This window comes from Nyctereutes procyonoides, unplaced genomic scaffold (genome assembly GCF_905146905.1).
Source record: "Nyctereutes procyonoides isolate TBG_1078 unplaced genomic scaffold, NYPRO_anot_genome, whole genome shotgun sequence".
Lineage (NCBI taxonomy): Eukaryota > Metazoa > Chordata > Mammalia > Carnivora > Canidae > Nyctereutes > Nyctereutes procyonoides.
In genome coordinates this window covers 75,881,373-75,905,368 of record NW_026575140.1, presented here as the reverse complement: position 1 = coordinate 75,905,368, position 23,996 = coordinate 75,881,373, and the positions used below count along the sequence as shown (strand labels likewise).

At 49.0% G+C, this 23,996-nt stretch overlaps 1 protein-coding gene across 3 annotated transcripts in view; it reads right to left on the bottom strand.

Moving 5' to 3' along the window:
- POU2F3 (POU class 2 homeobox 3) overlaps positions 1-23,996 on the bottom strand; it is a 76,349-nt gene that overhangs the window by 34,155 nt on the left and 18,198 nt on the right. For all 3 annotated transcript variants that reach the window (XM_055305879.1, XM_055305881.1, XM_055305880.1), the window contains exon 3: positions 13,227-13,261. In XM_055305879.1, the coding sequence (XP_055161854.1) occupies positions 13,227-13,261 (35 nt within the window). The remainder of the gene's footprint in view (positions 1-13,226; positions 13,262-23,996) is intronic.

The window sequence follows — 23,996 nt, the reverse complement described above, 5'->3', positions numbered from 1 at the left end:
CAGGAGAGGGCAGTCCCAGGAGAGCCACATGACCCCCCCCAGGGGTGTTTGTTAAGGGGCCCTGATCTGGCTTAGGCTACATGGCTTGGTGCGGAGGCCCAATCTCAAAGCCTTTTAAACACTGGGTTGGCCTGGGTGGTTCAGCAGTTGAGCATCTGCCTTTGACTCAGGGAGTGATCCCGGAGTCCCGGGATCGAATCCCACATCAGGCTCCCCACATGGAGCCTGCTTCTCCCTCTGCCTATGTCTCTGCCTCTCTGTGTCTCTCATGAATAAATAAATAAAATCTATAAATAAATAAATAATAATAAAAACACACTGGGTTGGTCAGAGTCCTCTATGCAGACCCTGGATCCCTAGACGGGAGGCCCTAGCACCCAACAACCACTGAACCTCAGCCAACGGCTCCTGGGGCCCAGCCAGCAAGTGGAGGAGTTAGGAAATATTTACTCGACTGGACTGGATGGAGCCCATGACATACTCTATTTGCATAAACCCAACAAGCTCACCTCCCTGGGGAAAGGGGTGAGTTTTTGTGGATCACTTGCTGAGAAAAAAAGGACAGGGAGCAGAGCATCATGAAGAACAGAAGGCCTAGAAAAGCAGAGAGACATAGGGGTTCATGGCACCCGTGACAGAGGGATGTGTGGATAGTCGACAGGTTCATGCCAACTATCCCTCCATCCATTTAATAGGAAATACTTGCTGAATGTCCACTCTGTGCCAGGCACTGCTCTACCGTAATAAGTAAAATACAGTCCCTTCCCTCAAATTGCTCAGTCTGGTCTGGAAGGCAGATCCACGCATAGTAAAAGCCTGTCAAGATACAGAAGGTGGAGGGGAGGGTCCCGGGGGGCAGGGGGCAGCCTGGAGAAGGAGACATTTCAGCTGGGTCTGGGAAGATGAATGAGAGGCTGACAGGGCGGTTGGGGGTGGGGGGTGGGGGTAAAGCCAGTGCCAAGGCTCACTAAAAACAGGGCTGAGATGCCTGCACAGTCCTGTGTCTCCCTACCTTCAAGACCCCTCCATCATCTCAAAGAGGATTCTCCTGGATTCTTATGAGCACCCTGGCAGTACTTAGAAGCCCTTGGGACCTGGGAATGAGGGAACCTGACAGCCTCTTGTGAGGTCGGACCCTCCAGATCCTGTTCCCTCTGAGGCCGGCCTGAACATTCCCTGAGGACGCTGGGCCCTTGCAGAGCTGACAGGTCCTGAGCAAAGTCCAAACCCCAGGTCCTGTTGTTCTCACTTTGCCTTATGCCAGAAAAGTGTCTGTCCCTCTCAGGCCCCTTGGGCAAGGCCAAGCAAGCTCTGGGAAGTATCCTGCTCGCCAGGAAGCTGCCCTCTGTGCTGCCAGGCTGAGTGTAAGGGGGAGTACCAAGTCCTCAGAGAGGAAGTTGTTCTGGTTCATGTCAGAGAGGAACTCCTTGCCTTTGTGCAGCTGCATTGCTTCCCCTTCCAGACAGAGTGGTTCTGGCCTGGTGGCTCTTGCCCTGGCAACTTGATCACTCTTCTCTTTGAGGGTCCCAGCCCAGAACCAGGGGCACATAAGCACCCCACCACTGCCCCCTGCGGAAATCGACGTTTACCCCCAGGGATCAGGTCTCCCAATCTTTCCAGGCCTCATTCACCAGCTACACAAGGAGTCTACGAAACCTACCTCTGAGTCCTCAGAGGAGTCCAGACACAGAGATGGGGTAAAATTTAAAAAGTTTGTTTGTTAGGATCACACACTTTCTATGAGAGATGTCATGAGGGGGAAAAGCAAGATTAACATATAAGACACTTTAAGCAAATACTATCTATAGATGATGTTTGGTTCCAACTGGCTGTAGAAGGGTGTTTTTCAATATTTGAAAAGATGCAGTCTAGGGGCGTCGGTTAAACATCTGACTTTGGCTCAGGTCATGATCTCTGGGTCCCAGGTGGGGCTCCCATCTCAGTAGGGAGGCTGCTTTTTTTCTCTCTCTCCCTCTGCCCTTCCCCCATTCAAATAAATACAACCTTTAAGTTAAAAGAAAATTCAGTCTAACATCCCTTAAATAGGCTCTCTTGGTGCAGAAAAATACAGTTTACATAACTTTGACTTATGTACATTTGGGAACCACCGTCTTAGGTATAGTGAGACCTGCCTGTGTTAACCTGGCACACATCGACTCTGGCATCTTTTTCTTATTATTACTCTAATAACGGGCTAAGTCAGGTACCAGGGCTCAGGTAAGAATCCTCGGAGGAAGGTCAGCAGTTGTGGGAATCTGAACAGAACTGCCACCTGGAACCTGGGCCTCCAGACCAATGTGATGGCGACAGCACCAATAACTGATGTGTATCCAGTTTACTGTGGCCCAGATACTTTACATTCAAAATCTCATTGAATCCTCCTCCTAACAATGCTATAACGTTCGTGCTATTATCTCCCCCCATTTTATAGAGGCACAAACTGAGGCTGAGAGTGAAGTGACCAGATGACACACGGCCCGTTGGTAGAGCCAAGATTCAAACCCAGGTCTGTGCGATGCCAGAGCTGGACCTCTGACCCGCACACGGTCATCTGGAAGCCTCAGACCAGGGACACCCTGCGGCAGTCCATGTCAACGAAGTCTGGACGCCAGCGCAGGAGAGGAGCCGCCAAGAAACAAAAGCAAACCAGGATGTGAACCAAGGAGCCTTGGAGGTTGCGAGCCAAGGGCATTTTAGTGGCCACATGGGTGGGGGGGGTGGTCTTGACATGTGAGGTGAAGCCAAGCAGCAGAGGTCCAGGGGGCTGTGGGAGCAGGTGGGGGGGCAGCTGCGATTTGCAGAACAAGCTGGATCTGGAGACAGCAGACCCGCACTGAACAGAGTGCCCGTCAGCATGGAGACACAGAATAAAGGTCAGCTGAATACAGCCCAGCTCTACCACTGAACTGCAAGTCACTTTACCATTTTAGGGAACTGAACAGGTACACAGGAACACCTCCCGAGCCCTGGGAGCGGCCTCTGAAGCCATTCTTGGGCTGGACCAGGAGAAGGAAGTTTGAGATGGAAAAAGTGTATTTTCAGCTGCAGCTACAAGTCTGGGAGAAGTAATCTCCTGGTTACTAGAGCTGCCTTGACAGCCCTCTGACCGGGGGGCAGAGAGAAAGCCAGGTCCCACCCCCTGCCCTGCAGGCCTATACACAGGCGAACACTCCTCTCCCTGCACCCTTCTCACGCACAGGCCCGGGGAGGTGCTCCTCGTGGGGCCAGGGGAACCCTCTGGGTGGGAACCCTTCTTCACCCCACCCTTCACCTGGCAACCTTCCCTGAGCCTGCAGATGCTATCTCTGCCACCCCAGCTGCCAAGCCGTGGCTGTGAGAGGTCTGCAGCAGCCGGTATGAGTGAGAAGGCTCTGGAAATGTGGAAAAGTACTGTACGGATGTCAGATGAGGGGCTCTGGGTAACGTGAGGTCACGTCTCACTTGCAGGATCTCTCTCTCTCTCTCTCTCTAGCAGCCTGGTATGGTGGAGAGGCAGACAGGCCTATTGTATATCTGAGCTCCACCTTGGGTAACTTACTTAACCTCTCTGAGCTATCGTTTCCCTAGCTACCTAATGGGAATAATCACGCTCACCTCACCAGGCTGTTGTAAGAATTAAGTAATAGTGAATGAGATATGACTCTACGTAAAGTGCCTGGCACATTCCATCATCCTCGGCTTGAATCCTACCTCCGAGCAAGCTCCTTGACCTTTCTGAGACTCAGTTTCCCCATCTGTAAAATGAAGAGCACAAAAGCGACTGTTCTGGATTGCTGCCAGGTTGCGATGAGATACTAGATCTGAAGGCCTCAGCCCAGTGTGCTCATTGAGCCGAGAGCTCAGTGAATGGTACTAGCTTCTTCTGCGACTGGGGTCAAATCCAGCTTCCCTTTCAACACGGCTGCTCCAAAAAGACTCCTGCGTGAGAGCGGGGAGGAGCTGGCCCTTCACCGGAGTCTGCGTCCACCAAAGGCAACTCACTGAAATCTCCGAGGAAGGTCCACCTCTGTATCCCTGCAGAATCAGAAAGAGGGTTTGGATGCCGGCCACGTCGCGTTGCATCCTCACTGCTCTCCATCCCGCACCGGCACACAGAGGAAGAGTCCATCTCCACGCCCCATCTAGATCCTTCCATGCACTTGGGCAGTGCTGGGGACAGTGCCCCAGAGGGGCTTTGTGGTGGTGGTGGCGGCGCAATCTGGTAAACCAGGGTGTAGTAGGGCCACGCCTCCTGAGCACCCACAGCGGCTCCCGCCCCCGACCGCTCCCCACTGCCCCGCTCTCAACAAGCTGGGTCCGTCCAACCCCGGGGCTGATGCCCAGGGCCACAAACACAAAACAGCTGACATCCAAGCTTCGGGCCAAAGAGCCAAGCCTGGCTGGCAAAGGAAGATAAATTCCCACCTCTTCGAAAGCAAAGACACTTGTCAACTGCTTCCCATCCAAGCCTGGGGTGGCTGGGGGCTTAGCTTGGGAGCTCAGGGAGCTCAGAACAGATTACCATTCTAGTAGCATCTGCACCTCATCTAAACTGGTGCGAGCCCAGCTCGGCAGCCACACAGGGAGAGGAGAGGACGGGAAAATTATGGGTTCTCGTTCATCAGAAAGTAATAGGAGCTAATGTTTATTGGTCGATTACCGTATGTCACAGACTCTTCTGAGTTATGTATCGTAGCTGTAATTAGTCCTTACGCCATGCCCAGGAAGGAGACACTCTCCCTGTTCTCCGCTTCCGATGAGGAACAGGAGGCACCGCACAGTCGGCTCTACCCTGCTGCCTGCTGCTCCGAGACCAGCAGGGCCGTGGAGTCTGGCGCCTGGCTTTCAACTCGCCTCTGGATGGCGGTGTGATTGTGGGAAAATTCTTTACTCACTCAGTGCCTCGGTTTCCTTATCCATAGACCTGGAAGGGTCCCAAGTGCCTCGCAGGGTTGCCAGAGCATTGCCTGGAATAATGGATACTACTTGGCATCATAATAGCAGCTCGTAATTTTGCATTTTGCACTCGGTGCCTGCACACAGGCAGGGTCCAGTAAATATGATTATTGTTATATTATCTTCACCGCCAGCAGTAGGGAATCCCTCTGGGGAAAGGAGTCATGTAATCTCACCTGTTCCCTCCTGCCTGAGAAATTAATTCTGCTGCACATCTACGTAGGCATCCTCCCTCATTGGATAGCAAGCACGTTCTCCGAGGGCAGAGGCTGCGTGTGCTCTTTCTGGGGTGCCTCCTTCCAGTGCCCGGGAGCCTCTGTTTTCTGCTACCTTGTATTTCTACGTGGAAGGACCACGGCCCCAGGTAAATCTTGCTCTCCTGGTGGGAGTGACCTATCTGCCTGGTGGGTCTAGACCAGCTGTCCTCACTGGCGATGAAGGCCAACCTGGAAATTGTTTTCTGAATTGTGTGGGGTGGTTTTCTGCTTGAGAGGCATGATTTGCATTTACTGGGCAGAGGGCAGGCATTCCAGACACCCTGCAATGCAGAAGTCTCCCAAACAAGCACGTAGTTATGTCCCATGCAACTTTCATACAACTTCTTTTTTTGTTGTTTGTTTTTGGTTTTGGTTCCGGTTCCCTGACCGGGAACTTCTATACAACTTCCAAAAGCTACCCCCAGATGTTTGTGTCAGTAGGTAGCCTGCCTATAATCATGAGAGCCTAGAAGCCAATTCATTTTTTCCTTAATATGAGCACCAAGTACCCTTTTGCATACTTTTAACAGGCTCTGTTTTTTTTCCAGGGATGCCATTCTTTGTGTAAATTGAGGAAAGATTTTCTCTTATTTTTTTGGACCTTTATGGAGAGTTCACATTTTAGAAAATCATGGCTTTTGGGCTGCCAAGAGAACATACCATTTTCAGTCTGTATTGGTGTGTGTCACATGGGCATTAGCATCCTACCGGTTCCTTTAACCTTCCAGGGGAGGACGCGCAAGGATTTGCTTGCTGAAATAGATATTATTTTATTTTAAATTCCCTTTTTCATTCTCTTATTCAAATCAGAGCATCCTGTTGATGTTTATTTATGTTTTCTACAAATTGCATTCTAGGAGATTAAAGGGGCTTTACAGAATCCTTGTTACAAGGGACACTGGGTCTGATAAGGCTGAGAAACACAGTTTTAGAAGGAAGTGGGTGTGTGGGGGTTGGTCCCTTCTGGTCCCTCTTTTCAGACCTGCCTGTTGGCTAGGAGGGTACTTTAAGGTCCACCTGTGCCTCGTGGTTGTATTTAATTCTGCCCTCTGTGGCCCCGCATCAAAGCCCTGTCCCCAGCACAGTTCTGCGAGGCTCCGGTATCTGCTTTTCAATTGCTTTGGCACTTCAGAGGGGACAAAAGGAGGGACGTTCTGTATCAACAGTTTAGGTTGAGCAAAATGTGGTTTGCTAGCTTCTCGTCTTCTTCTGTCTCTTAGGCTGCCCGCCCCCCATAATCCTGTCTCTACTTGGAAGCATGGAACCAGAAGCTGGGTGGCCCGCAGAGGGAAACAAATCTCAGGGGACCGACAGTCTTGCCATCCTTAGCTCCCACCACCCCCTGGGGGTCTCACAGGGAGATCTCAGAGCCTCCCTCTGGCTCATTTCCCTTCCCTGGCTGTGCCTGGCAATGTGTGCCTGCCAGGCTTTCTGAGACTTGTGGAACCATCCCCAATGGGACTAATATTACAATGCAGGGGACCCTCCCTCTCCTCCGCTGCATCCCCCCACCACCCCTGGCTGGGAGCTCCTGTGGGCAGGACCCATGTTTTAGTCCCCTCTGACTCCTTACTCCCCAGCCAAGTACAGGTCTACAGTACATGGTTGAACTTGGTCAATCATTTCCTGCTCTTGCCTTCTGGTGCTCAGCTGCTCTGAGGCTGGCTCTCCTGTGGCTGCCCCCTGCATGCCCCGGGGAGAGGGCTCACTCCACCATCCCTGCAGACACTCACTTGCCAGCTCGAGAGCCTGGTCTGGCCTGGCCTGTGCTCCCTTCACGGGCCTCCCTGGAGAAGGTGCTCCATCATTCTGGACCCTCAGACACCTTCCCTTAGGCTGAATTCGGTTGATTTACAGAGAAGATGCCCCAGTGAGCCAATTAACACTACAAACCAACACACATTGGGAGCAGCCAAGAGAACCATGGTGGTTCATGCTCAGGAAACCAGCGAAGGAAATCCCATCCAAGTTAAAGCTAAATTCTCCATGGGGGCGCGCTGGGGTAACTCCTCTTGGCTAGCTGGCTTGGGAGAGTCAGATCTTGGTGCAGGTGAGCTGAGAAAGCTGTCAAGCCTAGGGCTGAGAGAAAACCCCACATCACTGATTCTCAGCTTTGATGGCAAACATCCTAGGGACCAGGACATCTGCCAACTTGCTGCCGATATCCTTCTGGCCTCAGAGAACTTTTGGAATCTTCTGGCAAGATAGCACTCACCAACATACGTGGCAACATTGCTCTGATCCGTCTGGCAGAAGTTCGTGGCCCGGGGAGCGAGCGATTCAGAACAGCTTAAGGCTCCCCAGGTGTGCACCTGTCACTGTGGACTCTCCAAGCAACCCCGAAGCCAATCCTACCTTCCAGCATCCTTCTGAAGCTCGCTGTTGGTCCAAAGAGCAGGGAAGGGAAGCAGAGAGCTGTCCCCTGGGCTCCTGAACTCACGGAGGGGGCGCCCAGCCCCTCTACCCTCTTGGACATGTCCTCCTCTCCTAGCTACACCTTCCAGTGGGTCTGCCCTCTGTCCATGTTCCCTTTTTTTTGTTCCCTATGCTGATGGCATTTCCTATCCCTCCCCAAGCCTACATCCACCGAGATCTCCCTCATCCCCCAAAGCCTTCTCTTCACACTGTCTCCATTTCAGGCTAACACCCCACCCCTTTGTCACCTGGTGACCACATCTCCCTCCTTGCTTTCATTTCGACTTGTCCCCCACCTGCAGCAACCTGGCATCTGCTCTTACTACGGACACCACGATGAGGACATCACTGCTCGTCTCACTGCCAAACTAGAACCCATTTTCAGGCTTTGGGCTCTATGGTACCCGAGCAGGCCCTAATGCTGTGGCTACCCCCACTGTCATGAAAAGCTCTCCTTTGTGGGTGTGGTTCTCCACCCTCCCCCCCACCCCATCCCTTTGACCATTCCTTCTTCATCTCGTCTATAGGCACCTGCTCCTCAGCCTGCCCCAAACATGATTCTTTTGCAGGTCTTCCCAGGGTCCCCATCCCATTCAGCACACCATCTCTAGGGGGCCTCCCTCCCTCCCATGTCACTTAACACAATTCAGTGGTGACTCCCTGATATGCATCCTCATCTGTCCCCCGAGCTCCAGAACCCATTCCTCACCGTGTGTTGGTGCCTATAGAGCTCTGCTTGTAGTCCCTCTCCTGCTTAGCATCCCAAGCTAGAAATCATGATGGACGCTTCCCGTTCCTTTGCCATCCATGGCCAACCTGTTGCCAAAATGCTCTGGATCTGCTATCGGAGCTCTCTCTCGAATCTGACTCTCTCTGTGCATACTGTCACCATCATAAAATAGCAAATACACAGTTTATACATTCTAGACACTTGTCGAAAACAGACACACACACTCTCATTTGACCTTTGCCACAACCCTATGAGGTAGGTACCATTATTCTCCCCATTTTCCAGATGAGGAGACTGAGGAACATGGAAGGTGAAGAATTTTCCCAAGGCCACATAGCCACGATTCCAGCCTGGCAATCTGAATGTTTGCGTGCTTGACCTCTTTGCTATTATCCCTCTCCTGAGCTTTGCCCACTTCTTCCCACCACAACAGCATTCCATCAGGCGTCTCCTTCATCCTTCCTCTCCTCCTCACCCACACTCCCCCTAATGCCCTTCCATTAAATGAAACTAGTCGTGCTGGAAAACGCCTAGTGGCTCCCTGCTGCCCACGGGAGAAATTTCCTTGCTGTGCATTCACGACCTGGCCCCACCCACAGCTCCAGCTTCACCTGGTGCATCTCCCCCATGCTCATCTTCTCACACATCCCCTGAAGCCAGGCCCCTTCTCCAGTGAGCCCTCGCACTCACTGGCTCCTATGCCTGGAATATTCTTGTTGCCCTTTTGCAGCAAACCCCCTACTCTTCCTTAACCCCCACACTTCAGACACCATCTCTTTGGTGCTGACCCCAGGCAAGTACCCAGGAGCTCGGTGCTACTTGTCTCTCATGGACTTTACTGCACAGCCTTGCAATTTATCTTCTTACTCATGACACCCTCTCTCTCCAGCACTTAGGAATGACTAAATATGCAAAGAATGAATGATGGGCCCACATCCAGCCTGCCAGGTCCTTCTGCCTCTGCCCCCTAAATTTCAAACGATCCTTTTTGCTGGGTCACACAAAATCATAGAGATGGGAAAGAGTTCACCTGACTTAAATTCCCCCCTACTCTCTATGGCTCAGGGTGAAGAAATGGACACGCTCGTCCCTGCTTGTCTTCAGAAAAAAAAAAAAATGAAAGGAGAGTCAAAGCAACCAGTCAGAATAGGGCATGCGGAAAATGAGGGAACATAGCAGACAGACTGGGTGGGGGTGCTGAGAGGTCACCCTGTGCAAACTTCTTCATTTTATCCGAGAGGAAACTGAGGCCCAGGAAGATGAGGTTTGTCTAAAGGCAATGACTAATGGGACACCTGGGGGGCTCAGTGGTTGAGCGTCTGCATTTGGCCCAGGTACTGATCCCAGGGCCCTGAGATCGAGTCCCACATTGGGCTCCCTGCAGGGAGGGATCCTGCTTCTCCCTCTGCCTGTGTCTCTGCCTCTCTCTGTGTCTTTCATGAAAAGATAAGTACAATCTTAAAAAAAAAGGAAAGGAAAGGAAAGGAAAGGAAAGGAAAGGAAAGGAAAGGAAAGGAAAGGAAAGGAAAGGAAAGGAAAGGAAAGGAAAGAAGTGACTAGTGAGAGGTAGAGACGCCGCATTGGCACCAGGACATCTGCCTCCCCATCTGGGGATCTGGCCTTATCCTGTTGCTTCTCCACTTTCTTATCTTTCCCAGGGATGGCAGGATGGTGCTGCTTCTGGGTTCCTGGGTCTTCCCACAATTATGGTCCAAAAAGGCTCAGGCTGCTTTCCTGAGACCAGGAAGTTAACAGGTTCAGCGTGAAATTTCCTGATGAGCCAGTGTCCTTTGCTCATGCAACTCCCGATTGCAGCAGTTGGCTTGCAGCTTTCCAACTGGGGCTTCACCGAGGGCAGAGGCTCATCCTCTGCTGTCCTGTGTCTGCCAACCCCTTCTCTGAACCATACCAGACTGCTCCTACACAACCGCCCTTTCTTCCCTTCCCCACACCCTCTGCCTCCCATTTCCTCCCAGTTAGTCACAGTGAGGTCACGCTCAAGCTCTGGCTCCCAGGCCTCTCCCTGAGGATGGTGTGTGTGCAGAGAATGGGGAGTGGAGAGACTGTAGAGGGGGGAATGCAGCACGGCATCATGGGAAAAATGGGCTCTGGAGTCCAAGAGATGTGGGTTCAAATCCTGACTCTGCCAATTGGCCAATCACGTGAGCTTCAGCAAATTATTTAATCTCCCAAATCCTTTGTCAAAAAGAGGTGGGGCTACTGGGGAGGCGCCTTCCTCACCAGTGTAATGCGGATAGTAACACTTGGTTTATAGTGAGAATGAAATGAGATAAAGCACCCAAGCTCCTCGCACAGAGCTTGGCAGGTAGCGAATATTCCTTTACTTTCCCTGTGAAGGGTGGAGGTATGATCGACAACGCAGTGGCTTGAGAGATCCTGGGTGCCCACCTGTCGGCATGAACCTGCAGGGGTCAGTGTCTCTGGCCCTGAGGGACAGAGTGACAGGGAGGAGCATGAGTGTATGCTCCTAAGCACAGGAGAGCTTAGGCGTGAGAGCATACAGGAGTGTGACCCGGCTGAGCCTCTTTCTCCAAAATTCCCCCCTTCTTGAAAGGAAAGATCTTTCGTGTCTGTTCTTGTCAGTAATAAGAAATCAAAAAAACCCTTACCAGGGGAGGGAGGGAACAACCCACCCCATGGGGCTCATCTAAGTAAAGCAAACTCAAGTGAGGCCCACTCCTGGCAGAAGCCAGCCAACTTTCTCCCAACCGGTGGAGGAACCACACCCCAAAAGATGTTCAAAGGGCCAGAGGCCTCTTTCTAGGCTGCCTAGGGCCAGGGGGGCTGCTCCCAGCCTTGTCCCAAGCACGAGGGCTTCCCAAACTTCCAAAAGATCACACAAGCGTTTAAAGCCAGCAGGCCACCTCCGGACATTCCTCGGTGCGGAATGGGCTCCTCCCCGCACGTCTTCTCCAAGGGCCTGTGAGAGGTGGGTCCCAGGCTGCCATCCCGACTCGTCAGGGTGGAAGCACAGGGCACGGGCCACATCCCAACCTCCTCCAGGATCACAGAATCCTTGGGGATCTCCTCCATCCTCCCGCCCTTACAGCAAGCCTGGCAAAGCCACCCCCGAGGGAAGAACCGGCCTCATATCCAAAGACCTTGGGATCCCTGGGTGGCGCAGCAGTTTAGCACCTGCCTTTGGCCCAGGGCGCGATCCTGGGGACCCGGGATCGAATCCCACGTTGGGCTCCCGGTGCATGGAGCCTGCTTCTCCTTCTGCCTATGTCTCTGCCTCTCTCTCTCTCTCTCTCTCTCTCTGTGACTATCATAAATAAATAAAAATTAAAAAAAAAAAGACCTTGGAGCAGAAGCTGATTCCACGTCTGTCTCCCTTGGTGGCTGTCCTGGAGTTGAATAGACCATGTTGGCGGCAAGTCCTTCCTCGGAGCTAAGTCTGAAGCCTCTCTGCACTTCAGGCCTCGAGTGCAGAGAGAGCAGTTGGCCTCCGCTCGTTAGCAAACTTCCACAGTGAACAAAATGCAGAAAGTACCTGCCTAAGAGGTTTTGGCTCAGGACTCCAGATTATTCCTCTCTCTGGCCATGAAGGATACACCCAGAAAGTACCTAGCCCTTTAGGAAATGCTAGTAGGGACTGCAAATCACAGTCTAGATAAAGGAGTCTGATCTCCAGCCCCACCGCAGACTGCCACCTAAACTTTGACTGGAAGATTAGAGCGAGAAGGAACCTGTGATTATCCAATGCACCCCATCCCATTTGGATTTTCAGCCCTTCAATCCCACTCTTCTCGGCCTGACACAGTCCTACTCACCCTTTAGAGCTAGATTCAAATAGCACCTCCTCCATGAAGCCTGCCCTGAGCTCCCAGGAACAATGGACTCTTTCCATTTCTGTTCCATGCCACGCTTTCTACATACCTCTAGTTAAGCAGGGATGCAAGTGTATTATAATTATTCCCTTAGGAGTCTCTCTCTCCTCCCTCTCCCTCTCCTCTCTCTCCCACTCCCCACACGAGACTCTAAGCTCCTCCAGGGCAGAGACCATGTCTTAATTTTCTTTGTAGTCCCACACCTGGCACAGTATACATGCCCCCCCCACTGCCACCAAATTTATGGAATAAATTAATTTTTCTGATAAGAAACTCAGACCACCTTCCCTTTCCTCCCTGCAACGTCCCCTCCCACATCTGCTCTGACATCATGCCCTGTCCTAGCCCTCTCCCCAGTCTTCTCTCCAGCCCCTGATCTCAGCGGGGAAAGCCCTCGCCCTCTGCTCCATCCTTCTCTTTACATGCCACATCCATCCATCCTACACCCTGTCCAACACCACTCCCTAGACCAACTGGAATCCTACACGACTTAGTTTTCTTCAAAGGCGCCAAGCTTGTGTCTACATTGTCCCTTTGGGCCAGGCTATATACTTTGTCCTGGCCTCTTCTGTACCATTCCTCCTTTTTTGTCCCGTATCTTTTCCTTTCGATCAGTAGTTCCCTGAGGGGCCCAAATCCTCCATCTTTGGTACCTCCATAAATTCCTCTCCGTACAGTTGGTCCACGCAGACAGACTCACCCAACAGGCAACTCAGACTAGAAACCATGATGGGAGGAGATCTGTGGTCTTAGGTTCGGCATCACACCAGGCAAGCACTTAATCCGAAATTAGTGCTCCATTTGAGGGGACAGTGGAGACCCTACATTGGGTTGTGGACTGGGGGAAGGGGGTGGACACAAAGGCCCTTTAGAGGCCCCTCTGGCTCAAGCCTGAAAGCTATTGAGTCTATGAATAAACACCCTCAAATTTGACCTAATCTTCTTTATATCTCCTGCATCTGATGTCATCTAAGTGGCTGCCCACTCCACCCCACCCCACCATTTATAGAATAAAGGTTTTCTTCTGAAAGTCCTTACCTGCCTGTTGAAATCTAGGCCATTTCGATCATTTCCTGAAAGAGATAAAAACAAAAATATGAGTTGCTAGCAGGATTGGAAGAGCCTGAAGATTAGAGGGAAATGGTGATGTTGGGAGGAGCTTGTCTCTGTGTCGAGAAAGAACACCCACTTCCCCTGTGGCCAGGATCCTCCCACTTATCCTGTTTCCTGGAGAGGTCTTTGGAAAATCTCCTCCAGGGATGTGGATTGCCAGGAAGACTGACTTGTCCCAGGTCACACGGAGTCACCAGGCCTTGAACTTGCAATCCCAGGGCGCATGTCCTGCTCCACTCCCTCAGACAGAGCACAGGCTCTGGTGGCTAAGGAAGGGATGACCAGCCAGGGGTCCTAATGGCATTGCCCTGAGGCAGGAAGTCCCCTCACTACCCCAGGCCTCCTGAGGAGATGACACCTAAGTCATCTCAGGTAGACAGGTGTCTGTTCTTGCCTTTCCCTTCTGGCTTTCATTTCTTGTCTGTTCCTCTTTCCTTTATAGTAAACATCGGGTGGAACGAATAAACGTGTGCTTCATAGAGAAAAATATTTGATACAGAAAAAAGTATAAAGTAGCAGAAAAATCACTCTGCTGAAGGGCAGCTGTAATTTACATGTTTGTATATGTTATGGTCTTTTTTTTAATGCTTGTTTTGCCTCATTGATATTCACCACTCTGTATAAATATTACCCTGCTTTTTCCAGTAAACATCATTAATATTTCCCCTATACTGTTAAGGGGCACCATAAATCTTTTTCCCCCTCCTCCTATGCTTGCAAACATCATTTTTAATGGTTCCCTAATATTCCATTCTGTGGACCATAATTTGCTTAAATATACACCTATTGTTAGGGGACTTGCTTCCAGTGTTAGCTACGATAAGCATGAGTTTCCTTTTCCTATAACTCTTTATGGCAGGAGCCACCAAACAATCTTCCTTTGTGCTCCACAGCTGGCTGGCTCTGTAATAGCAAGGACGATGAATGGTTTACTAAATACCATATACTCAGAGCCTAGCACTGGGCTTAGCACGTAACAGGAGTTCAAAATATACTGGTTGAATGAAAGAATAAATGGACAAGTGAATGAATTCAGAACTTTCAATCAGAAAATTCTTCTGCTTTTCATTGGATCTTCAATAACTTTGGAATAAAATCTCAGTTTCTTAGCACAACATACAATTCCCCATATGACTGTCCCTCAGGATCCCACCTCACTCCCTCCCAGGCACCCTGAGCTCATGGGCAAACACACCAACCCTGTCCCATTTTCACACTTCCTTGCACCACACCCTTTCACAGAGCATTAGTCCTGGTCACTCTGGACTCCAGTAGTCCTTACTACTACCGCATGGCACATCGTGCGACTCCTTTTTTTAGTGTGCTTCTCTCTCCTACTAGTCTATGGGTTCCTTGAAAATGAGGACATAACATCCCTACTCAATGGCCACCATGGTTCCTAGAACAGCTCAGTGTCTCAAAAAATGCCTGGTCGAAGAAGGAATGGGGTCTAAGAGATCCTCTGGCCTTTTAACTTAAGCCCCCTTGCCCTGCTGTGTTCTAAATGAGGATGGGGAAGCATGCCCTTTCCTGTATGGTTGGGAGGGCACCTGCTCTAGCAACGGGGGCAGCAAGATGAGAGCAGAGGATGAAGAGGGGTAGGATCCTGAGAAAAGCATATGGGAAACACAGAGTGACCTCTGGATAGCAGCCTGATTTTGAGATCAATTAAGACGATATATATAAAATGTGCAAGGGGAGCTAAAGGTAGGAGGGGCCCACAGACTGGACAGGTTTAAAGGTAAAATTGCTTTTATCTTTTTTTTTTCTAATTGTGATGTACACAGAGATAGACTTAATGGTAAAACTGGTTTTATCTTTTTCTCTAATTGTGGTGTAACCGACATATAACATTGGTTTCAGGTATACCACGATTCAACCTTTGTATGCATTGTGAGCCAACTGGTCACCACAGTAAGTCTAGCTAATATTCATCATCATACATAGTCACATAATTTTTGTCTTGTGATGAGAATTTTTAAGACCTCCTCTCTTAGCAACTTCCAAATATGCAATACAGTTTTATTAACTATAGTCACCACGTGATTCGTTACTTCCCAAGATTTATTTCATAACTGGAAGTTTGATGCCCTTTATTCATTTCATCTCTCCCCACCCCCCACCTCTGGCAACCACCAATCTGTTCTCTATATCTATGAGCCTGATTTTGGCAGGGGGGTAGTTGTGTACTTCCTTTTTAGATTTCACATGTTAATTGAGATCCCTTGGTATTTGTCTTTCTCTGATTTATTTCACTTAGCATAATGCCCTCAAGTTCTGTTCATGTTATCATAAATGGCAAGATTTCATTCTCTTTCAGGGCTAAATGATGTTCCATGTTGTTTGTGTCTGTGTGTGTGTGTACATATATATATACATACACCATATTTTCTTTACTTATTCATCCACCAGTGGATATGTAGGTTGTTTCCATGTCTTAGCTATTGTAAATAACACTGCATTGAACATGGGGCTGCAGATACCTTTTTGAGTTAGTGTCTTCATTTTCTTTGCCTAAATACCCAGAAGCAGTATTGCTAAATAATCTGATAGTTCTAGATTTTATTTTTTGAGGAGCTTTATCTTAAAAAAAAAAAATCCTTCCATGACATGGTCAAGTCGGCCCAATAAGGAGTAATTTTAAAACTTGACAAAAGAGCAAATTCATTCATTCAACACACATTTATTTACTCAGCACACTCTAGGTACCAGGCACTGTTATAGGCCCTGGGAATATAATACTGGAGAAGACAGCAGAAGCCCCTAAGGAAGATCATTCCAGACAGAAGTATCAAGACATAAGGCAAGAGCAGGCTTGCATGCTGAGGAATAGTAATGAGGCTAGTATGGCTGAAGAATAGGGTAAGCAGGGGCAAGATGACGTGAATCTGGCAGACAGGTAACAGTGAAGCTTCAACGTTCACCCAGGGACGATGTAAGTGATAGAGGGTTTGAGCAGAGGAGTAACACGATCTGACTTCAGGGTTTAAACCTGCAGGGATGAGCTTGTAGGTGGTTAGAGAGCAGGAAGGAAGACCACCAACTGAGAGGTATTGCAGTGATCCAGAAGAGAAAGGGCAGCAGAGTGGATGGGACAGTAACAGTGGTGGTGGCAAGAAAGGCCTGGATTTAGAATGCATTTGGGATAACTGACAGACTGGCTGATGGATGGGAGGTGCTATGCAAGGGAGGAGAGGAATCAAGAATGACTTCTAGGCTTTGGCCCTTCTCGAAGGGATCATCAGTGGTGCCATTACCACCAATGGGGGTGACTTGGGGGAGGGCAGGCCAGTGGTAGAATGTGGAAAGCTTTATTTTTGAATGTGTGAAGTTTGAGATGCCAGTTAGATATCCCAGTAGAGACGGGGAAGTGAGTTTGGACTCAGGAGAGGTGTAAGGTCAGATGTATAACCTGGGGAGTTATCAGCTAATAGGTGGCATTTAAGCCATAGGACTCAGTGACGTTATGAAGAAACTGAGTCCAGATGAAGAAGAAAAAAGAGTCAAGGCTGGAATGAGGAGGAGACAGGAAAGGAGACTGAGGAAGAGGGGGCACCCGAGTAGGCGGAGGACCAGGCAAGTGTGGTGTCTGGGAGGTAAGAGGAGATGTTTCCAGAAGGAGGTAATAATATAGTGAGAGAAAGAGCAGAGGGCCAGAACAGTTTGGCTTGGAGGAGGTCATTAGCTTTGTGAACAATTTTAAAAAGATCTTTGCTTTTGATTTCTGTAAATGCCACTATCATATTGTTTATGAGATCCACACAATGAAAAAGATGAACAAGCAAAATTCAGAGATTAATTTTAAAACTCACCAGCCAACAAAATTAACAACTTCTCTTGCCTAGAAGTTTTTTCATGGTCCTTCTCAAGAGGCCTCTTAGCATGAGGATTCACCTGCTGCTCTTGGAGTGTGATGAGGACAATTCTCCTTCTCATCAAACTCATTCTCACCTGCTTCAGTATCTGTACCTAAGCTTCTCTGAATCCCAGGCTAACTGAATGAGGTACCTGGGTTGGCCAGGACCTCTCAGGGAGACTGGTCCCATGACACTCCGACAGAGCAGAGAGTGCCATATAGCTCAGTGCCGGGTGCTTAGTAAGGGCTCAGCTCCCCAAAGCAATTTCTGTTCTGATTCTGACTCCACTGCTAAGGCTCTAGATTGATTGAGAGAGGACTGGTGAGGCATTCCTGGGACTCAACTTATTCATCTTTGACACAGTGAGGAAGGTGTTCCTCTTTTGTGAAGAAAGCAGGGGATGCAATTATCACATTATGTGAAACAGTGACCCACGATCATTATTTTCTACCCCTTTGCAGTGCTCTGTGGAGGAGCAGCAGGGCTTACTGGAAACAGTCCTGGACCGGAAGTGAGTGAATGGAGGGTCAAGCCTTGGCTTCATCACTCCCAAGCTGTGTGAGTTTGGCCAAGGCAGGTAGCTCCAGAGCTTCACACTCTTCAATGGCAAAATAAGGTCATAATTCCCATTCCTCCCACTTTCCAGGAATATAGTAAAGCTCAAATGAGAGAAAACTGGTGACCATGCTTGTGAGCTAGGAGACACTACTCAGTTGTAGAGCTGGGCTCCAGACATCCCGGGCCACCCCTCTACCCAGGTTGAGCCTGGTTGTATGTTAGGGACTTTGCGCATGCTGTGCCCTTCTCTCCCTAGAAAATACACACTCATCCTCTAAGATCAAACTCAAATGTCACCTCCTCCATGAAATTCACCCAAAGCAAAATAAGGGATTTTCTCTGCATCGCCACACCTATTATTTATCTCTATTGCACATATCACATTTTTTAGACCCAGTGGTTCATGTGTCTGTTTGTCTCATAAATTCGTGAGCTCTGGGATCCCTGGGTGGCGCAGCGGTTTAGCGCCTGCCTTTGGCCCAGGGCGCGATCCTGGAGACCCAGGATCGAATCCCACGTCAGGCTCCCGGTGGATGGAGCCTGCTTCTCCCTCTGCCTGTGTCTCTGCCTCTCTCTCTCTATCTGTGTGATTGTCATAAATAAATAAAAATAATTAAATAAAAAATAAAAATAAAAAAATAAATTCGTGAGCTCTTAGCAGCCAGCATTGTTATATCTTGTTCATCTTTGTACATCAAGTGACTTAAGTTGTCCAGTACACACTAGGTGCTGAATGACCACGTGCTTGATCCAAATTACTAAGAAACTGCTCCAAAAATAAATCTTTGATTCCGACCTGAGAAAGTCATGTGCCACCAACTGCAGAAACTTGAACATATCTTATTTCCAAGCCCTGGCTCCCTCTCTAGAAGGTGGCAGCCGCTTGCAGAAAAAAATAAAGCAGGCAGATACATAGTAGGAAGAGTCGGAAAGATACTGAAGTCCAAACTGAGAGGGGAAGCACCTTACAGAGGATACACAGCCTCAGAGAACTTGAATCAAGACCAAAGCTTGATTTCTCAACTCCTGTACTCATACAGTTTTTCCAATAAAGGCACTGCATGGGACGCCTGGCTGGCTCAGTTGGTAGAGCATGTGGCTCTTGATCTTGGGGTTGTAAGTTCCAGCCCCACGATGGGCATAGAGCTTATATTAAAAAAAAGAAAAAAGGGCACTGCATCCAGTGGCTGACACGGAGAAACCAAGGATTCAACTTTGATCAACAGCTTAGGTAAATCAACAGGCTAGATGCTGCTCGAATTTGGAAATGATTCAAAACAGAGAGGGAGATTAATATAGAAAACTAGAGAATAGAGAATCAGGATTAAGAAAATATTTTGGCATGTTCTAATAGAAGCCAAAACCAACAAGGTAAAACATAACAGGAATAAATATAAAGCCCTGCACTTAGGTTAAACTAAATCAACTGTATATGGAAAAGATAGGGGAGGCTGAACTGTACCCTTAGAAATGATTAAGATGGTAAATTTTGTTTAAATTCCATGTTTTTTAATTTTTATGTTATGTGGCTTTTTTTTTTTTACCTCAACAAAAATGAAACAGAAAGTAAAGATTCCCCAATTAGGGAATTCTGTTTTAACAAATACGCTAGCCCAGAAATTGGCTTTTCTACTTTATGTTGAGTAGTCCACTAAAGTAGTCAAACTGCACAAAGTGATACCCAACCAGAAGACTATTTGCTACATATGACCCACCAACCCTACTTCTGGGTAGATTTCCAAAAGAAAAGAAAACATGCTATGAAGGAGATATCTGCACCTCAGGTTCACTGGGGCTTTATTCATAATAGCCAAGCTATGGACCCAACCTAAAGTGTGGGATCAACCTAAAGTGATCAATGGATCAATAGATAAGGAAGATGTTATTTATTTAAACACACACATACATACTAGAATATTATTCAGCCACAAGGAAAAAGGAAACCCTGCCATTTGTGACAACACAGAGGGACTTGTGGTAGGCTAAGTGAAATAAGACAGAAAAATACAAAATGGTATCACTTACATGTGGAATCTCAAAAAAATTAAAAAAGAAATAAAAAGTCAAACTCCGAGAAACAAAGCATGAGAGAGTAGAAGAGTGGTTGCCAGAAGCTGAAGGGGTTAGGGGAAAGGGAAAGGTTGGTAAAAGGGTACAAACTTTCAGCTATAAGATGAACAAAGTCTGAGGATATATAGAGCGTGGTGACTATAGTTGATAGCACTATATATCTATTTTTTTTAATTGAAATTTGCTAAGAGCAGAACTAAAAGGTTCTCTCACATACAAAAAAAGGTAAACATGGAAAACGATGGATGTAATAATCAACCAGATGGAGGGGACCATTTCCCAGTATATGCACATATCAAACCACCATGATGTACACTATAAATACCTTACAATTTTATCTACCACTTGCACCCCAGTAAAGCTGGAAAAAAAAAAAGACTACATGCTACTATAGGAAGCCTCATAAAAAGCTTTTTCAACAATACCAATAACAAACTTCAGGCTAGAATAGAAATAATCATAGCTGGTACCTAGAGTGACTAAAATTCAAGCGTGCATAGTGTCAGGTACTTGGCCACTGAAATGTCCGTACTCTGTATTTTACATTTTGAGAGAAGCTGAGACTCCTAGGAGGTCAAATATGCCTCCCCTGCCAAAAAAGAAAAACAAAAATGAAAACGTAATTCTCCTTTCTGTTTGTTGGCAGACATTATTTGGAAATAAACACATCGCAGTTCCTTGTGAGGAGGGGAAGCTGGAGGAGGCTGGCGTCAGAGTATCCCACGTGGAAAAGAAATGACAAAAAAAGGAGATTTTGAGCTGGCCAAAGCTCAACATGAGCCCAAAGCGTGCTACACATGTGTGGGGTAGCTGCTTAAAAAGCCAAGGCAGTCCCGTGCACTACCAGACACACAGATCAGGGCAGCTCCCTGAGGGAGAGCATCGTGCCCAGCACAGGGCATCGTTTTGAAAAAGGGACCCTGATGAATTGGGCGGTGGAGCATGAAGACCAAGGGGGTAAAAGGCCCAGTTGTCACACCAGATGAGGAAAGGATGTTTGACCTAGAGAAGAGACACTTGCCCTTATATAAAACCTTCTGCGTGGCATTGCCACGAGAATTAAATGAGAAATTCGTTTTAAGTGTAATAATGACATTGTAGTTAAGAAGGAAGATGTCCTTCTGTTTTGCAGATGCATCCTTGCCATATTTAGGATGGAAATGTTCTAATGTCTACAATGTATAATAAAATATTCCAGCAGCCAGAAGGGCAGAAATTTGATGGTTGCTGAGAGTGGGGAATGAGTATATGGGGGCTCTTTGTATTCGTCTCTATGGTCATGTGTGTTTGAAAATGTCCACGAGGAAAAGTTGCAAAGGGGAGGAGAAAAAAAAAAAGGATTTCAGAAACAAATGGATGAAGCAAATATGGCAAGATGTTAACAGTTATTAAATTCAGGTGACGGGTATGTGGCTATTCATTAACCATTTTCTATCTTTTCCATACGTTTGAGGCTTCTCAAAAAAAAAATTTAAAACGATTCAATGAGGGAACATTGGAAAGCACTTGGCACAGTGCCTGGTGCATAGTAAGTGCTTAAATAAATATCAGTGGACTTTTCCTTCCTCTCCAAATGTTGGCATGGAAGTGAACCAGGCTTAGCCTGCAGCAGCAAAGAGCAGAGCAGGGCCACTGGTGAAGCTGCTGGAAAGCAGGCCTCATCTCAGTAGGAGGAAGAATTTTATGAGAAGTGGGTTTGTTTGGCAGTGGAACTCCATAGTTTCACATCGACAGAGCTCCCCATTGCTAGGAATATTCAGGCAGGGGCGGCTCGTTTCAGGGATGTTACAGAAGAGGTTTCTGCATCGAGGGACAATTTGATGGCATCAAGAGGGGGATTGCAGGAAACCCAAAATTGCTTCCATCTCTGAAGTTCCACCCGATGCAGTTGATCGAAATGCACCACGGCTTTTTCTCCCCCACTCCCAGAAACTGGTCCCTGTCTGTGGCCGAGGCAGAGTGAGGCACACGAAGGACCAAAGAGCTCTTCTCACCATTTCCCTCTGTCCTGTTTGTTCTGCGCACAAACCAAAGATAAGGACACAGAAGGGAGGGGGGAGGGCAGAGAGGGCTCCAGGAGGAAGTCCTGGACCCGCCTGGACCTCCACATGGGGGTCTTAGGGGCCAGTGGGTGAGATCTACATCAAGCCAGAAGGGCCACCCGCCGGGGTCTCTCTGGGCTTCTTTGGGTTCTCGTGGCCTCCTGGCAATCTCTAGGCCCTGAGGCTTCCAGCAAGAAAGGAGGAGAAGCAAACAGCTTAAAACCCTGGCTCATGGGCCTGGGAGAGAGACCTCAGGAGATCAGGGCAAGTTCCCTGCCTTCGGGAAGATGAAGCATTATTATTCACCCCATTTTACAGGTGAGGAGACTGAGTCCCAGCCGGGTTAAGCGATCAGGACCCCGGGTGGAAGCCAGGCAGGAGGAACCCTACCAGACCTGTGCTTTCCCACCTGGGAGCAGCAGAGCCTGCTGATTTGCATAGCTTTGGCAGCACTGGGATGTGAGTTTGCCTGGGGAGCAATTCTCTGGGTGAGGGAGGTGGAAGCACAAGAATGGAGAACTGTCCAAGCAGGATTTTTCACTTCTGCCCAGTAAACAATGCAGAGTGCTCGGCAGTGGGGCCGAACCTCTCCCAGCTCCGGACTGCTTCTCTTCTCACCAGCTCCACATCCAGCATAGCCCACTAAGGCTTCCAGGGCCACTTTATGGCCACTTGGCAGCTGGCTAGCACTTCCTAGGAGAGCAGTGATTAAGGCCACCAGGACTTTGGCAACGCTCCTGGGCAGCCGGCCACCAGAGCAGACCAGGAGACTTCCCGGCATGGCCATTTAAACCAGTCAAAGCGGTTTTTTTTTTTTTTCCAGGACCCCACAGACACCAGGCCTACCTTTTTTGTTACTTGAGATTCCTCCAAGGAACTGGCAGTGTTGCCTAATGGTCAGAGTTCTGTACAGAGAACACACGGGAAACTGAGCTCGAGGGTTACTTCAAAGGCTGTTTTACGCTGGACTTGGGGCAAGTGGCTTAATCTCCGCAGCCTTCAACTTCCCTTAAATATTAAAACAAAAAAGTTTCTGTCTGCATTCCTGCCACCTCCTTCATGGGGGCAAGGGGATGCCCAGGAGGACCCCCGCGGACGACCCCTGAAGACCCCTGAAGAATGGGATGCAGGACCTGGGATGGACAGAAGAAAGAGCCCAGCTTAGGGGTTAGGGGAGACTGACCCCCAGGGCTCCACTAGCTAGGTGGCCTCAGTCAAGTCACCTTACCTCTGTGGGTGTGGACAGCAAATACAGACATGGCCATGGGTGTAAGCCATGCCCAGGGTGGTGTCCCTAATGGATCACTGCACCCTCCGCCTTGTCCTAACATCCCTGCTTGTGACCACCACGGATGGTCACAATGAGCTGTCCTGAAGAAACCCACTGGCCACCCCAGGACAGGGTCATCTCTCAGGTCCCCTTGACCTCTGACCATCTGTGAGATGGGAATTCTCATGATTTAAAGCTTCTCCCTCTCTACCCCAGTGAAGCCCGGCACAGCAAACATCCTTAGGGATTCCTTGTGGCACGGCCTGTGCGAGCTACCTGTTGCCTTTTCTCCACACACATGCTTGTGAGATTGAATCCTGAAGCCTTGCTCTACTGTCCCTTCCCACAGATCAGGAGCCTGGGGCTGAGCTCCGGTGGACACCAGCGGCTCCCCTGCGCCCCATGGCTGGAAGAGAAGCCCACGTCCTTCCAGCTCCATCTGTCCTGTTGCTCTTTGATAAATGAAACGCTCCTCACACGGTCTTCTAATTGTTTAGGCCATATAATCCCTATTGCTTCTCAGCCTGAGCTGGAGATGGGGCTCCCCGGGGCTTCCCTGCAGTGACCCCTCACCTCCTGGGGGCCCAAAGTGGGCAGCTTTGGCACTCTGAGGCTACGCTGAAGGAGCCCCTGGGCAGATGCGTCAAGTTCCAGAACAACAGACCAGGGGCTCAGGCCCCTGTGGCAAGGACTGCGGCCAGAAGAGCCAGGTCCCCACCAAAGTCTCAACTCAGTTTCCTGAGCCTCGGAACCAAGAAAAGTCTAACTCCAAGGGGAGAAGTCTGTGGGGAAGCCAGGGTTCTGGTTGCCCTAACAGGCACATCTCAGAGAGCCCCTCGCCTGCTATTTTTCTACCAGTTTTCCATGCTCAAGAGGACCTAGAGACTTCTAATGCTAT